General features: G+C 36.8%; 1 protein-coding gene across 1 annotated transcript in view; it reads left to right on the top strand.

Moving 5' to 3' along the window:
* Positions 1-17,973, top strand: part of PRKN (parkin RBR E3 ubiquitin protein ligase) — a 717,498-nt gene that overhangs the window by 347,540 nt on the left and 351,985 nt on the right. Inside the window, exon 6 of the mRNA XM_065835898.2 lies at positions 13,978-14,093. Coding sequence (XP_065691970.1) covers positions 13,978-14,093 — 116 coding nt within the window. The remainder of the gene's footprint in view (positions 1-13,977; positions 14,094-17,973) is intronic.

Here is a 17,973-nt window from a genome sequence, read left to right on the forward strand (position 1 = left end):
TAGCATGTTTGCTGCTACATTTAAACTAATAGTTTTTCCAGTTACCACGTATGTTTTGTTTTTATTTTGAAGACTGTAAAATGTGTGTCAGATACTGAGTTCATCTTGAATATGTGTGAGTAGTGTCTTGGACTATGCTTCTTGAGGGCCTGTTTCTCATTTTAGTATTTAGAAAACTCCTGTGACTGGGAGAGGCTCAGCATAAACAGTGTGGGTTACCTAGGAGATGGCATACTGTAGCAAAAAGATTTTCTTAGGAAAAATAAAAAGCTCATTCTTGTATGAAGTGGTGTTCCGTGTTCATTTTGTACTTATTTTTCACACTTGTACAGAAGGCTGGATTCTTCTTAGTAACATTAGGATAGACTTGCTACACATCCAGCTTTGGGCACAGAGTTTCAGGGTCTCTCTCAGGAATCCAAGTTAGAGCCAGATTCACGTCTCTAGATGAACGATAGTGACACAGTTGGAACTGCCTTTAAATTTCATGAAAACATTGGTGTGTTATATCTGGAACATTCTACTGTCCATTAATTTCTGTTATCCCTGTTTCTGTTCCCAAGAACAAGCGAATTGCACATGGGAGAAACTTGTGGTGTGACTGATCTACCAGCCTTCAGCAAGTTGTATGGGTGCAGCCCACAGCTTGTTCCTGGCCCTGCTTCCTTATAACCTCCAGGTGTGGGGGAGCAAGCACTTCTCTGGAATTCATTTCAATGAGGACTGTCTTTTCCTATAAGTAAAACGGTTGCTGCTATTTCACCTAGTCTATGGAGGAAAGGGTGCTTTGCCTGTTGTGTTACTGCAGAAGGACACCACCAGCCCCACTGGGCTTGTGACTGGCAGTTGTTTTGGTTTCTGTGCAGCAGTACTCAGGGGACCTTTGTTTGAGAAAGAGGGCATGGGTTGTGGGGTTTTTTGGCAGATGGCAGTCTTGAGTGTAGTTGTTTCGTCCCTAGGCTGTACTGTCCTGGGCTTTCGTTGCTGCCCTCCACACTAATTAAGCATTTTGTATAATGGGCTGGTTAAAACATGTCTGTAGGAATGTAGTTGCATGCTCACTGTTCTAGGAGCTGAATTGAGGTTTTCTCCTTCTTGTACAAATGTGTGTGTTTTCCAAGGTGTTGCTGAGGAAAGTCCTGTTATGGATCTGGAAAAAGTGACTGACAAGGTTACTTTTCATATTAAAGGCTGGATTCCTTTACTGTAGTAAGTAGTGTTTTAGAAGTGATGGGTTTGGATTCCTCAGGAGTAGGTCATGGTGTGATATGTTATAGTTAAATTACAAGTTCAAACTGTAAACATGTGAAGGGGGAAAAGCAAAGCAAAGCAAAACCACATTCAGTACTCAGCTGTTTTCTGTCTGAAAATGGAAGGGTACATTTTTACAATGTTACAGGCCTGCACCTTTAAATGAAGTGTGTATGTTGTACAGACAAATGTATTTTTGATTTTAACTTCTAATTACACTGAAGGGATTATTTTAAGCAATGCTCTTATCCATGGTCTTCCAACATATGCATTAGATATTCTTTAACATGTAGGCTCTGTGATGGAAAGTTTATTTTCAAGTTGTTGTGGGCTTTCCGAGTGAGCATTGCTGCTCTTGAATGAGATAATGCCTGTGCAGAAAACATAGCAGTCAGGAAGATACAAAGGCCGTGGTAAGTGCATGGCAGGATACGGCAAATGCTAGCTGTTTAATTGCTTATGGCATGTATGGGAGAATTTTGGAGTCTGAAAAAAGATTTGTCACAACAAATGCTGTAATAGACCTGTTATGTTTGTGTGAACGCAACATTTACAAGGCCAAATTCATCTCATTGGCTCAGTTCCCTCTGCAAACAGTACATTCTACACAGGGAACTCGAACCAAACAGATCAGTATCTCTGTATTTGGCTCTGCCGCCACATACCCGTCAGTCAGGGGCAGCTTTAATTTCCAGTGCTTATTTTAGTAGAGCCCTGTTGGTGCTCAGGATAGTGTGAGTTAATTAGTTACTCCCCAGTGCTGTACATACACAAGCACCCACGTATTTCCAGCACTGGGGACTCTGCATGATGTGTTTGAGATTTTGTGAATAAGATAATGCCTCTGGACAGTTGTTTTAAAATATCTATGGTAAGATCTGTCTTTCTGGTTTTCTGTTCTTTTTCTGGTAGCCCATTACAAGACAATGATTTTGGCCATGCATTTGCATCTTTTAAATTATTGGTTTACCTTACATAAAGTTGAAGTAAAATAGTTTAGTTATGAAGACTTTTTTTTTTTTTTTCCCAGAAATGCATTTTCAAGGTAATTTGCAAGTTCAAACTTTGGTCATTTTAGTTGTTTGGTAAGAAAAATAATTTTTGAAATGTCAAGAGGACAATGTAGCATTGTGTGTTGTTTTTGCAAAACACATTATACTGCTCATATGTTGTTCATGCTGTAATTTAAAGAATTCTTCTGTCACCTAATCCCTTTTCAGTGCATTTTAAAACAAAACTACTTATTGGAACTGAGGGTATGAATTTCTGTTTATGCGAATTCTTTTGACTAAATGAAGGATGAATTTACAACTATTTCTGCTGGTAGAAACCTACTTAGTAAAATTTGGGATCAGAAGGAGTTTTGCAGTGGGTAGAAGAGTCCTGCCTCTGGTTGCTGGCCTGGTCAGAAGACCAGAGGAAATTGGACTAGGCAATAGTAGCAGTTAGGAAGAAAGTGTGTTTCCAGAAGTGCAGAGAGGTGCAAACCATGCCCCACTTACTGTTCATAAGAGTACCACAGGGTCAAATGTTGCTGGTAAAATTCCTCATACCTGCAGGCCAAATGGCACAGCTCAGCTTTCTCAGTCCCCAAACCAGGGATGCAAACCATGTACCAAGGGCTGTGCATGGTGCACCCACTCCTAAACTCCTCTGGTGAGAGATGCTGCTGGCACCAGCTCAGCCACGGCACGGACCTTGCTGACCCTGCAGCTGTATGGATGACTGTGTGCAGTCACCCAGAAATGCTCTTGGATGTTCTTTGACAATAAGCTGTGTGCAAATGTGCGTGTAGCCTTCTTCCCCTGGATACAATATTTTTATGTTAGGAAAAAACTTCTGTTCTTTTTTTTTTTTTCTGCTGTTTTTACAATGAAGGCAGTGTAAACAGACAAAAGGTTGGCTGGGAAAACCAAATTAAATCACTTTAGGGAAAACAGACTATCAAGACACCATCAGCTTTATATTAAAGCCATGCAAATAGCCATCTGCACTACGTATGTCTATGTATTAGATTGTCTTGAAGGAAAAATGTCCACATTTTTCTGTTTTTAATAATAGAAAATCCCTTTTCAAATCAGATACTGTACTGTCAACTACTGATAAATGTTGGCTTCTTCTCTACTGGTATGCATGTGAAATATGTTTGTTGTGCTAAAAGATCATTTAACTTACTTACTGCATTTTTCAGATTCCTTATACTAGAAGCTATAGGTAGGAGTGCAATGCAAACATAGATTTCTTTTTTCCGTAACAAGATTATAGAGGAGATAATTATTTCCCTCTGTGACTTATGTTTTCTAACCATTTTATTAGGTAGTGGTTTATTCAATTCCATAAAAATGCTGTATCCTTTTTTTTTTTTTAGCTTATGAGTCATGCAAAACACTGGACATTTATTTGTATTTCATAAGTTTGATGTAACAAATCATGCATTTATATATTGAAAATTATAACAGGATTGTGAGAGGTTTTTACTAGACATCATAGTTCAAATTTTGCTTTTAAAACATTATCTAAAATGCTTATCTTGCCAATGAAACATCTTTATCTAATTTCAAGGAAGTGGAAGGAACAATTGGAACATTCCTTGTATAAGGAGTTATGTACAGATTATACTTACCTGACACATACATAGCCCTCTTTTCTTCTTGGATGATCGCAGTATGAATCAACTATTTGTTTCTGTGTATTTGTGTGACTATATGTAACGTAATTCCTCCTTTTCTGTTTATCATAAGTTCTGGGCATCAAGGAAGATACTTCGGCTGCTTTTTTTTTTTTTTTTTTTTAATGAAAACCTCAGTATATGTGATGCAACACAAATATTCTACCTGACTGCTCAGTCCATATAGAAGTGAAAGATCTAAACCAGAGATTCAAGGGAGAGAAAAAAAGTAAACAAACACATCTAAATTTACTTGCAATTCCATCAAGTTTGGCAACTAAACAGCTCTGAAAAACAACTTTTGGAAAAATTTTGCAGAATTTCCCTGAATCTTTGGGGTTTCATGTGTCTTGCTCTATGTGGCTTAGACGTTACTTCTGTGTGTGTAGGAACACAAGACCTGCTCTTTAGCACCTTTGTAGAAAGGAGAATATTAGGAGCACATACCCCAGTGATTCAGTAAAACTCTAGAGTTAAGAACCGCATCGCTGTCGGTGTGCTAACAGGGTCCAGGCAAAGAATGTGCTTCAAAAGAAAAACAACAAGCTGCTGGGTGGCAAACAGACTTCAAAAAACCTATTACCTATTCAGTGAATACTCAGAAGGTGCCAAACATTCATTAGTACATTTCTGAGCCTTCCGAGCAAAAGGTAAGCATATCTCATACAGAGGGAGAGAAAAACATTTCTGCCATTTCCTTCCATTCCTTCTCTCACTGTTCCCAATGTGATGGGGCAGCATCTTGGCAGGTTTGTTCTCATTCATATCCTGATCTATGGCAGGCATTGGAACGATGACAGAACAAACCATCCAGTTTTTCTAAACTGAGATGCAGAAATGAGGCAAAGAGCCATTCTTGTAGTATTACAGCCCAATTCTATCTGCCCAGAGTCCTTACATAAATACTGATGTTCCCCCTGAGGCAGCCTTAGTGCTAAATGAAAGGTATCTTAGTACTGCCTTTCAGCTATGTTACAGACTTGTAGATCATCTATATGGTTAATGGATGGATGTGAGGCTCTAGGACATTGGTTATATTAGCTGAAGGCTGAAAACCTAAAACCAAAAATAACAGTCATTTTTTTAAGATGGCTGTTGAGTTTAAATTACTTTTTTTTTTTTTCCCTAAGCTTTGAAGCTGACCTTTGATATCAAGGGATGGACAAAATTTAAATGTTTCAGTTGTAATATAATCAGATGAATAGGAATCTACTGCATATATTGTAGAAACACAGCAATATTTACAGACTATACTGTGGAATTGCTTGTATTGTATAGAATACTCATGAAAGGCAACAGCTGGTTAAAGAAATGATGTAGTTTTCTTAGACATTGGTGGCTTGTTAACTCTGCAGGCTTTTCTTCAGAGCTCAAAATTAGATTCTTTGGGAAACCTTACAACATAATGTCACCTGTACAATGTTTACAGTTATGGGAATCCTGTCTCTTATAAGTTTTAGATTTCTGGAATCATTCTGAATTTTTGATTTCACTATCTTTACCCGAAGTGCATGTTAGCATTGTTGAAAATGAAACAAATCACTCAAACCTGTAATTGCAAACAACTTTTTGTGCCATAAGAAACACAGCCTAAGGATCTGATATCATATAGTATTTGAGTTTCTTCCCTCCCTGAGCCCTTTTTGTGGCTTACGTTCACATACAGATTCAAATCTGATTGCCAGGGGAAATTAAGCTCAAAGTAAAGGATTGATTCTCTACAGGAAACACTTGATAACAGATTTAAACAGTTGGATTCTACTTTAAAAGAGGCTGATGGGAAACTTTAAGTCCTAGAAATCAGCACTAATATTCAGGATATTATGATTATAATACATTCTAAGTAGCTACTCTGAAACGTAGACTTCCTCTGTGGCTCAAATAATTCAAACGAGCTTTTCCTAAATAAACTCTTTCATACATGCTGAAACCCAGTGAACAAATTCAACAGAACAATTTGAGTTGGGCTCTGGAGGCTGGGCCAGGTAAGTTAATCTTCCTGACAACTGCAGTCTTGGTTCCGCCCAGAAATCAGTGTTGAACAGAGATTGTATTTCTAAAGGAAACATGTATGAAAGAAGTCCAGAGCAGAGAAGGGAAGGAAGGTGTAAAAGTTTCACCTTGTTTTATATGAAAGCATAGTCATTCTCATTGGAAAGTTGTTTGCTTAAAACTATTATGTCTTTACTGTACCTTTGCATAGCATGGACATTACAGTTCCTGCAATAGGTTAATTATGCATTTCTGGTGATTGGCTAAATGTCTGTGGGGTCTTTGATTTAACTGTGAGGTAAGATTACAGGCAATTATCCATTTTATAAGGAGACACAATGCCCTGCAACCTTCATTTCTTTGTCTATACTATGAGAAAATGGTTGATAGAAGAGCCTGGGTCATGCTGAAGAGGCCTGCTCCTTGTGTCTTTGTATCGTGGAAATATTGCTACTTGAACGAATAACAGCAGAATCAGTGATGGGATTGTTTGAGCCTGAGCCACCACTTGCAGAGAAATGAAGCAAATACAGTGTGTGGCTACCTATAGACAGGCAAAGCAAATGAGAAATGCTACTGCTAAAAATGAGAGAACTTGCTTTCACACAGAGGACTTTCCTGGGTGGTTGAAATAGCATTGCCTGCGCAGCAGCAGCCAGGGGATTCCCAAGGCATTTCTGCTCTTTATTTCTACTGTCTTTTCTAGTACACAAGGGAAGAAAAATAACTGATAGCTACTGCACTCTTTGTTGCTTTTCTTATGCACTGAAGTCCTAAAAACTGCAGTTGCACAGTATCTCCAGAGGCCAGATGTCATTAAAACCTTGTATAGTTAATAACCCATCATGCCAGTTATTGGAATCTTAATTATATGCATCTCCTCCTTTAAGATTTTAATACAAATTCTTAACTGAAAGGTAATAACTGTTTTGTGGGAGATTTTTGTAATGCAGACAATAGATATGCAAGCTGTATGCACCATTGTACAAAAACAACCTTGTTGGTATAAATCACTGAAAATCACGTACAATTCACATGTAATAAGTGAAGGCTCCCTCAGAAATGACTAGTAAGATTTTTGTTTTGGTCATTAATAATCTTGGTTATATCACTTTAGACTGCTGATTAAAATTGAATGGTAGCTATACTTGTCCTGTTACTAATTTTTGAACAATACCTCTGTTGTTCTTCCATTGAATTCTTGAAAAATGAAAGATAGAAATGTTGTTTTCTTTGCAAGGGGTGTAAACACAGAAACAAACAAAAAAAAATTGTTTGTCATTTGCATGTTTGGGACTTTTTTAAGAATGTGGTTGAAAGCGGGATCTGTGTATGATAAGAACAGAAGCTGTGCTGTTTTGTAGCCATTGAAAATGTCTCAAAAAATTACCTATGTTGAGTTTTTAGATACATTTTTATATGCCTAAAATTTGGCTTTAAGTGACTTGATCAGGACTATAACATTAGGTCTTGCAAATAATGATGAATAGCATGTACATTTTCTATCCAATAATCCTGCTACACTCAAAATATTTTCCATGTCATAAGCTATCTGTTTGATATTCAACAAATTGTTTTTAATATCCTCAACTGAATAAAAGGTATGGTGAATATGTTTGAGAGAAAGAAATGCTACGGTATGTTTTCAATGTTTTCCTTACCTGAACTTATTTGAAGTTGACAAAGAATAAAAAAAGATATATTGTAAACATGTATTGCCACTTCTTTCTTTGAAATATAATGTGTCTTTTAGTCACTTGGACACATTTATATTGCAAATGTTACTGCTGACTAGAAAAGAAAATTTGTAAAAATACAGCTGGGTAACTTTTCTGCCCCAAACTGGTACTTGCCTCAAAAATATAATAATTTTAAAGTTAACTTCCTCCCTCCCAACCCTTTGCGCAGGTCAAAGTTGATGTATTCACTGGGACCGTACATACTTAGACACTCTCAGTGAACAGTTGGCAGAGGATACTCCTCCTAAAGAGCTTTTATCATGAATAACAGATCTTTTTTCTTCTTAGCCAGAGGCATTTTGAGAAGGGCAATGGGGTTCAATCGGAAGGCAGATACTAGTGAGGTGCTTGTATTTCTTCTGGGTTTTTATGCTTCTTTTGTCTCTTGCCAAATTAAATAAATATATGCTTCTTGTAGACTTGGAAATTTAATATACCAGCACTTTATCGTCATTCTTCATATCAAAAGATGTTTTGACTTATCTTTGAGGTCAGCATAATTATCAGCAGTATATTAACAAAACTTACTATATAATATTTGATCTCTTCTGGGATGCTGTTTTTTCTCCTTGCATCCCATAAAGGCATTTCTTTCCAAGTTCATGCTCTTACAGAGTCCATGAGCTGTGTGCTGTCCTTCTGCTGTATGTTCTACAGCAGGGATTCTGTGGATTTGAAAGTGGAAGGGTGGGAGAAATTTGTGTAGAAATATATATCAAATGTGCTGGTATTGGTGGCATCCTTTCATTTTCATTCTTGCTGATTATTCTGATTCCATTCTGAATATGTAGGTCTGAGATCAAGTGCTGAGTTTTTCACAGGATATTTTCTTTCAAATAGAAAAATTGCTTTAAGATTTTTTAATTATTTTTTTTTAATGGCAAAGAAATGTTGTATTGAGTATTGATATGCGAATGGTTAAAGTGACCAACATCTTTAATCTTTGCATTGCAGTATTCCTAAAATCTATGCTAAACTCTATGCCTTCAAATCCACTGTTATTTAATAACCTTAATTGTTGCCCTGCTTAGTCTTAATGATGACTGAGCAATGAATCACATGCATTATCCTGTTGTGTTTGTGAGGGATTTTGTTTTCTGGGTTTTTTTTGTTTGTTTGTTTGTTTACTTGTATTTTGTTTTGGTTTTCAGTGACTGATTTATATATTTTATAGAATAGAATCATAAAATCATTTTGGTTGGAAGAGACCCTCAAGGTCCTTGAGACCAACCATTAACCTGACACTGGCACCAAAACAAGTCCTAAAGAACCTCATCTGTGCATCTTTTAAGCCCCTCCAGGGATGGTGACTCCACCACTTCCCTGGGCAGCCTGTTCCAATGCCTGACAACCATTTCCATGAAGAATTTTTTCCTAATATCCAATCTAAACCTCCCCAGTGCAACTTGAGGCCATTTCCTCTTGTCTTTTCACTTGCTTCTTGGGAGAAGAGACCAGCACCCTCCATGTTACAACCTCCTTTCAGGTAGTTGCAGACAGCAATAAGCTCTCCCCTCAGCCTCCTTTTCTCCAGGCTGAACAGCGCCAGTTCCCTCCACTGCTCCTCATCAGACTTGCCATACTTGACCACAGAGAAGACAGTTTGCTTATCATCAGCAGTTAGGGGTATGCAAACCCCTGCTTTACTTGAAAAGACAGAATTTAGGGAGATATATTTTTGGTAAAATATCAAAGGAATTTATTGTTTTTATAAATTTGAGCATTTTCTTGAGTTTCATTAGAAGTGGCTAATGCTGACCATGTGTCTTTGAACCTTTTCTTCCCTCTTGCATTTTTTATGATGATGTATGGCACCAAGCGATAACAGGAGTGAAGAATATGTCAAAGTATGTAAGAGCAATGCTTTCTCTCTTCTCTGAATAACAATCTATCAGATACACTGTTGAAAGAAAGACATTTGTAGCGTTAAATTGAATGTTCACAATTTCATGGGACCTATGCCTTAAGGCAATAAAATGATCTACAGGTATTCACTGCAGTAAAAGGTGAGCATAAAACTACACACTTTCAGAACTAAAAAAAGCACTAGATTTTTATCTCTGTTTTCACAGTAATTTCTTTACATCATTACTCATTGTTGGACAGAAATACTTAAAACAAAAAAGCAGCATTCATCAGGAATTTTTGTACCAAATGAGACCAAAAGTGCAGAAAGGAGAAATACTGTGATTTCTTCTATTTTAAAATATTATAGAAATGCTCAGGTAGTGATGAAGACTGCATGTGAATTTGCCCATCCCATTTTATGTTATTATGTAAGGGGTTTTTTATTATAACATTAAAATTCTGAAAGCATTGTCTCCTATAGTATAACATAACTTCAGCCTGGAGCAACATGTTGAGTGTGACAGTCTGTGGCCAAATTAGAGGGTTAGTCCCAAACCAGCTGGTTCCAAGACCTCTACACCTGTTTGGAGATTAACACTGGAACATAAATTATTTAGATGAAACAATCCAGGAAATTTCCTTTCTTGGGCAATCATACACTGAATGAGAGAGTAAATAGAAGAATAGCTACATTTGCATGCCTGCTGACATGCAAACTGGAGAGTGAGAAGTGGCTGAATTCTTCACTCTTATATTTCTCTCTCAGAAATTTCATTGCTGGAGTCAGTTGAGAAGCAACTTGTGCTGATGGGTTATCTTTTTTCGTAACTTCATACACATGTGCCCTGGCAAAAAATTATTATGCTTGTATCACAAGAAGTATGTTAAGTCTCTGGGAAATCTGATAGATGTAACAAATAAATACTTGTGTGTTGTTTATTCATGCACTGTGTAAAACGAGACCATATATGTTTTTATTTGCAACAAGAAACCTAATTGATGTTATGACTTTTGAAAGCCTTCAAGCAATTGAAATGTGTATTACTATGATTTAAAAAAAAAAAAAAAGTGGAAGTGCAATCCACACTGTGCCAGGACTGCCAGGCACTCAGCTTTTCAGATTTCAGTCTCTCTTTGTCTTTCTGAAGTCCCATTACAGCACTGATGTTTCAGACCTACAGATTTATGTTCATTTTATAGAACTGTGTGTTCTGTGTGTTGATACCTTTTGTTTTGGCAAGTGTGAACATTTTATAAATGGGTTAGTTTTACTTCAGTTTTATTGTACTGCTCATCTCAACACTCTAAATGTTTCTTCTGAACAAATACCTGATACATAATCCTGAGGGATTTTTTTTTTTTTCCCTGTAGTTTTAACAACCTCTCTGTTCTGTTTGCATTTAATACTAAGATTTGCGGTTTCTTTAATTGCAGTTTACTGAAGTAGGAAATGTTTCAATGAATAGTTTTGGAGAGTGGCAATATTTTCTTATTTCAAATAGTATTTTCAGATTCCATAATGTTCTCCATTCAGCAACACCAAAGCACATCATAAGTATAATTAGTAGAGGAATTTTCTTAAAGCAGGTTTGGGGCTGATGGTTTTCCTAAAGCTACAGAGAAAGTATTTTGGGAATGTAGCCCAAGAATCTTGATTGTGGTGGTGTGGTGATGTGTAGGTTGTGCGTTTTGTAGTTTTGTTTTTTGTTTGGGGGGTTGTGGTGGTGGTGTGTTGTTTGTTTGTTTGTTGTTGTTTTCTTTTTTGTTTGGTAGTTTGGGTTTGTTTTGTTTTTTTTTACACTCCTCTGACTTGTAGGTAACATTCCATATATCATGGAGAATAGAATAAGAAATGTATTGCTTTATTTCCCTTCCATCTTCATTAAAAAATTTGTCATTGTGAGGGATTAAGAAAAGCTATTAGAATTATCAAACAGACACTCTTTCAAAAAAAAAAAACCAAAAAAACAAAAAAACAACCTAAAGCTTTTTCAAGTCTTTTAGAGCTTACTTAATTACTCATTTTATTTTTGTTTGTGACCCAGTTCAAGTTTTATTGTAGTGGGTAAGTAGTTTTACCAAAAAATATTTTCCTTTTATATGTTTCCTTGCCAATAGTTTGCGTTGTGGAATAGTGGGTTGTCAATATTCTCTTAGTTGTATGCAGAAGTTGTACTGAAGCAAAGAGATTTTCAAGACTTCTCCTGAATTGAAATAAATACTTCTTACCATTTAATTCAAACAAAAGTAAAATTAAAGGGCAAAGAAAACCCAAGTTCCAAAACTCATTAGTAAATCATACAAAGATTAATGGATACATTTTTAAAGGTTGAAAATAAATTAAAGTTACAGATTGTGTAAGGTTTTCATGTACCCCAGATGAATGTGTAGTTCCCTTGTCTCGTTCTCGACTGCTGATGTGCTCCAAGTTGAGCTGATATTTAAAAGCTTTGTGTGTAACTGGGTCTTGAACAAGAAAAACATGGAAAGTCTAAGGTCTCATCTAAGACTGACTTGAAGCGTGTTTTTTACTTGGGACTATTTCCTCATGTTATGAAACAGGACAGACAGATGATTTTGTTATTAAAAAAGTTAGCTCTGTGTAAATATATATAGGTGACTACTTCAGAAGTTCTGCGAACAATTACTTGTTTTTAAAAATAGGCTTACTTTGAGCTATCCTCTTACCTTTAGTTCTCTTAAACTACTACTAACACATGCTTCAGACAATGAGTCCTTAACTTATAGTGCAGTTTGAGTATTTTATTTGTGGTGAATCTATTGCATACACCAGCGATTCTCTGAGAAGCAGGATTGACTAAACTAGGAGGAAGATTGTATTAATACTTCTTGTATCCCAGTTACCAGGTTCCACCTGAGATGTATTGCTACATAGTGCTGTATTTATCTCATGTAGAAATATGCAATGTATCTAAATTACCACCTCTGAGGAAGAAAAAAGTAATTGACAGCTCTTTCTCAGACGAAGAACTCCCTACTGCAAAGCTCAAGGCAGTGAGAAAGTAAGAGCTTTTTCTGAATTGATTTTAGTGCAGTGTTGTAGCAAATCTCAGATCAAGGCTGTGTAGAGGGAAAGGTGAATTTGCATTAAACAAAACCGATAAACAGTCAACCACGCTTATTCTCTTGTATTTATATTTAGCAAGCACTAAAGCATGTGTCCAGGTAGTCTAGCTAAGCACTTGCGGTGACACTAGGAAACACCACCCAGCAAGATTTTTCATGTCTTTTGGGTTATTAATGTTGGGTATGGATGTGACTTTGGCACCATAAATAAGTTGACAGTGACTGTAACTTTTTTTTTTTTTTTTTCCCCTTTCATTCTGTCCCACCCCTGTGAGTCATTTGGAAATGCTGGTGATTATTCACAGTGTCTTTTTCTCTTGTTGCAGTTCATTCTTCCCATCCTTTCCTCTTCATCTGTTTTTTTTAGGATTTTTTTCTTCAGTCTAGGTGTCTTGAGAATCATCTGTGATCTTAATATCTTGGTGCCATGAACTCTTGTCGTTCTTTTATGCTTTCTTCTCATAACTTCTTCTGATACTCTTATGCCATTCCAATTCAGAATTTGTTTATGCCACTTTTAATGTTTTCATTACAAGCTTCCACAATTTGATATGGGCAAAAAGGTCTCAGAGGAACAAAGAAACGGCAGACTGTCATCAGTGGCTCCTGTTGCAAAATACATGTCTTCAGACTGCTTTTGTTTATACAAGCATAGAGCGATTTGGACATTTAAAACAATCTCTTAGAACAAAACCTTATCAAAGCACAACATGACTGCTGTGGATTTCCCTGGGGTGCAGTGGAAAAGAGAACAAAGCACACAATTTTGTAGAAAGTGTTAAGCTAATGAAAGCAGTCTAATAGGCTATACAGAGCAGTATGGACTAAAGCAACTTAATTAAAACACAATATAGTATATAGTTGAAAATGTAATGTGTCCCAAGAGAGCTAAAGCTTCCTTTTAATATGATGGCAAAATTGTATCATAGATTTCCAGCAAAAGTAAGGCCACATTTAATAATTTAAAGCTAAAATTCTGTATCCCAGAGTTGAGAAAATAGTAACATCTGTAACAGCAACAACAAAAAAAAGTGGAAATATTAAATCTTAGTGACAATGCTTAGTATTCTGTCTTTGATAACTATACTTAGATCAACTCAAGGTAAAGAAATTTGTTTTCTATAAATCCAGAAAATCACAGAATGTGTCATATACTGGTAGCACATTATTACGCAAGTACGTATCTTCTTTGCTAGAGAAATCACTGAACAAAATACACACCTGGACTGGTATTTTTGCAAGGGATTCCTTGTAAACCTTTCCCAGTGATTCTCCTTTTCTGTTAGCAGTGGTGATTTGTCTGTTGTCTCAAGTGTCAGTTAGCCTAAGATAAAGAGAGGACGTGAGCGGCAGCTATGTAATCTTCTTTTTATCTCTCCTTCAATATTTCAGGAGTTTTACTTTAAATGTGGAGCACACCCAACCACTGACAGTGAAACATCTGTGGCTTTGAACCTCGTTACAACAAATACTCGCTGTATCACATGTATAACATGCACAGATATTAGGTAAGTACAATGAAAAGTGTCAGAGATGGACAGTCTCAGTGCTGCAGAGTACTTATCACTTTCAAAGAGCTTTTTTCCTGCTGGTTTTCCTTTTAAGCATTTTTTTTCCCTGGTATCATGGTGGAAAATGGGACACATTTTCAGGTGTGTTCTTTGTTTTGCTGGTGCGAATACAATTTACATTCTTCTGCCTTTGAGCTGCAGGTGGAAAATTGACTGCATAAGTTCTAACTATAATATTAAGAGTTTAAGATGGTGGCAGGAGTGTGTACATATTTGCTACTAATCCATATTTAAGAGCCACCTAATGAAAGCACAGCGTTGAGGGGGACAGACTCTTCCTGCAGAAAGGAACTTTTTGGTGTTTGTTTTATAAATCAAACCAAAACTTCTTATTATGCATCTGTTCTTTTGTTCTTATTTATTGCAGATTTAAATACTATAATCCTTTTTACTGTATGGTATTAGGGCACATACATTCAAGAATACAATTACTCACAAATGCATGAGTTAAAAACCAATTGCCTAAGAAAGACAGCTACCAATGTTGTGAAGAATTACCTGAAACACATTTATCTACTGCTTAGGAGATATTTTGAGGTGGAACCTCAGAACTAATAACACCATGTTATACAGTATGAGCGTTACTAGTGATTGGTCTGCATTCTGCAATAGAAGAAAGAATTTAGAAAAATCTTACAGGTTAGCAGTAAGCTTGACTGAAACTGTTAGGAGATATCTTTTTGGGGAAGAAAAGCTGGATTCCTGGAAGTGAACTTCCTATTGGAAATAATAGATGCTTGTTCTGATTCTATCCCAGAACCAGTGCAATTATATTGTGTTGTGCTTCCGTGCTGCTGCATTGATTGTAGCTGATTGGCTGCTGACACTATTTGGCTCAAGAAAATGAGTCTTAGAGATTAAAAGATAATTGTACATTGAAGAAGAGTATGGTGTCCATCATTTCCCATATGCACACCATTACAGTGTTGCCATGTGTCTCTTTCAGAGACTACCTTGCAGGCAGTAACTGCTGAATTACTTAGGTTGTCCCTAGTTAGGTATGCAGCAGTATTGACTTCTCTGTAATTAAGGACACTACAAAGTTTCCATTCTGAGCCCAGCTTTTTCCTTTTCTCAAGAACAAGAGGGAAGAATATCAGCCATAAATATGCTTACTTAGGCTTGGCAACCAGTTATAATTATTTAAATCAAATTTTAAATAAATATGTTGACATTTTCCTGAATCTGGTATGTTCAGAACAGACCTATTTACCCATATTCATGAAGCTGTAATTTTTTCATCTGTTTTTTGGCAAAATCATGAAGGAAAGAGAGATTTGGTTTTCTGGATTTGCTTAGCTAAAATGTTCCCAGGACTAACTGTTGTCTTCCTAAACTTTAGTAGTAAATTTAGTGGGACTGTTTATTGACACATCAGAAAAACATATGAATTCTTTTTAATTTAAATTAAGGCATCAAATAACTATGGGAGACCTAAGTTTCAGTAGTTCTTTAGCTCAGCACACAAGCTGGCAAAGTTATTTATGAATAAGCTTATTGAATTTATACACTAAACAGGGAGAGAAGATGTGTCTTCCTGTTGGTCTCATGCTGTTCAGAATTTTTATGGCTTACAGGACCTTCTGAGATCCTGTTATGTGATCTTTAAGTATTTTATTTCTAAAAGTTTGTATGAGTTCTTACTGAGTACTCTAAGAAACGGGGTAGGATCTGGGTGCCTGAGCATCTGACAAAGCACTAACAATTTCTAGTTATCCCATCCATGATGGGAACAACAGGCTCTTTGAAGTTACTCATACACATAAGTCTTTCAGTCTTTATTTTGTGGAGCAGATTCGGTTGTTCATAAATAGGTTTGTCTTCCCTTATGAAGCACAGAGATACTTTTTAGATAATGGAAGTTCAGTTTTGTTCCCTGAGTAGCTGACAGGTTTTATTTGATTACGGCAAGATCTCTGAAGCCTGTGGCATGGGAAGTGGATTAGATTGCAGACATTATAAAAACAGTCTACAGAGCAGTTCTATCCCCTTCATTCTCTAAAAAGTTAGGGGAATACTCTTGAGACCCAGTATGTCTTGCAGGCCATGGAATTAAGTGTATGTCAGAAGGCAGTGAAATCAGTTATCCTAAAAGTGAGCAGGAGAGTACTCCAGCAGCCTTCTTGCAGTTTTAAAGATTGTAAATGCATGAATACATTTATGTAGCCAGAATTTGACTTCTCAAATGTCCTGGAGCTGTAGATATGGGTTTCATCTCTTGTACCTCAAGGGATGCAGTGAAATGATGAAGAGTATATTCTGTCTTTTGCCTTTTTTATGCTTCGTAAGATTTTTGTGAGTGACCTCTCTTCTCCTGCACACCTCCTAATCTCCTCCCACCCATGAGCAGGGCTTTTGTACTGGCTGTAGGAACTGCACAAGGTTAAATGGGTGGGAAGTGGGCAATATTATTTCACTTTCTCTTCTCTAATGGCTAGCCAACATGAAACTACAGGGTGTTTCAAAAGGATGGACCCAATCCATAATTGTTGCGCAGTGCAAATTTGGTTCATAATCTTGAAACACACTGTATTGTACCTTGGCTCTGCCTCAGTGCAGGCAGCGTGGTTCCTTACGTGAAAATGTATACCAAGTTGAATAGTGAAATTATAGTTGTTGGTCAAAAGAGAAAGTCGTAAGGGATGCTTCAAATCTATACTGAATTTATATGGTGTATCTTCTGGGAAGAGCTGATTTTGACAGCATCCTCTGTGGTATATTTACAGAACTGGCTCCTAGGTACAGGTTAAAGGCCAAATACCAGCCTCTGTCAAATTGATACCTCAGCATTTTGCAGCAAGGCTGCAGACAAACTACTTAAGAGTAGTTGTCTTGGCCCTTCTAACAATTAACTGGGTGAGAGGAGCGATTTGGCCTCCTGCAGTGCAGAGCCCTGGTGTGTGTCTGCACTGCTGAATGAAAGAGGGCCAGTGGCCGATACCTGATTACAAGCCAACTGACAGTGACTGACAGGTATCCTACACAGTACTGTCATAGGTAGCTTGGCTCTTAATCACAGCCAGCTTGGGATAAGTTTGAAACTGAAACCCAAGGCTTGTTGGTGAAACTAGATCTGCAGTGAAAGTGTACTTTTTACTGGAGCAGTAAGATGGCATGGAAAAGGGTTATTGGTGTCCTAGTATTCCCTATGTAGGGCTTGGGAAGCATGAAAAGAGGTCACTGAACACCATCAAGTACACTGAAGGGGTAAAATTGCTGAACTAACAACTGAGCTTCGTGGGATAAACAGCAGCTATTTCTAGACTGCAGGAAAAGTTGTCTGTTCCTGACGACTTACGGTGTGTTTGTTAAGTTTACCTATGTAAAAAAAAAAAAAATTAAATCCCCTTCTCTAAGCAATGCTAGCAGAAATAAAATGGAAGAAAATAAGTTGTTCTGTCTCATTATGTCAAAATATTGATACACATTTCTGTGATAACTCTAAAGTTTGAGAATGTGTCCATACAGTAAATGCTGATTATCTTTAAGAATTTTTAAAGTAATAAAAGTATATTATTCAATTTTTTGTAATATTAAACATGTGTAGGTGATACCATGGACTGAGGTACCAGGAAGACCTTGCTGTACTTAACTTTTTTGTATGGCAAATCTTGTGAGTTGTTAAAATATAATTTCACGTGTATCTTTGAGTGAATGAAATAATTCTCCAGTTAAAGCTGTGAAAGAAATTATTTTAGTTTCTGTTTCTGATTTAGTATTTTTTTTTCAGTTGCAAATATTGTCAAAGGTAAGCTCATTTTGCAAGCATCCAGAGATTGGACATTGAAATCAATTATCAGTGTTGCACAAAGGTCTT

Source organism: Patagioenas fasciata, chromosome 3, assembly GCF_037038585.1.
Source record: "Patagioenas fasciata isolate bPatFas1 chromosome 3, bPatFas1.hap1, whole genome shotgun sequence".
Classification (NCBI taxonomy): Eukaryota; Metazoa; Chordata; class Aves; order Columbiformes; family Columbidae; genus Patagioenas; species Patagioenas fasciata.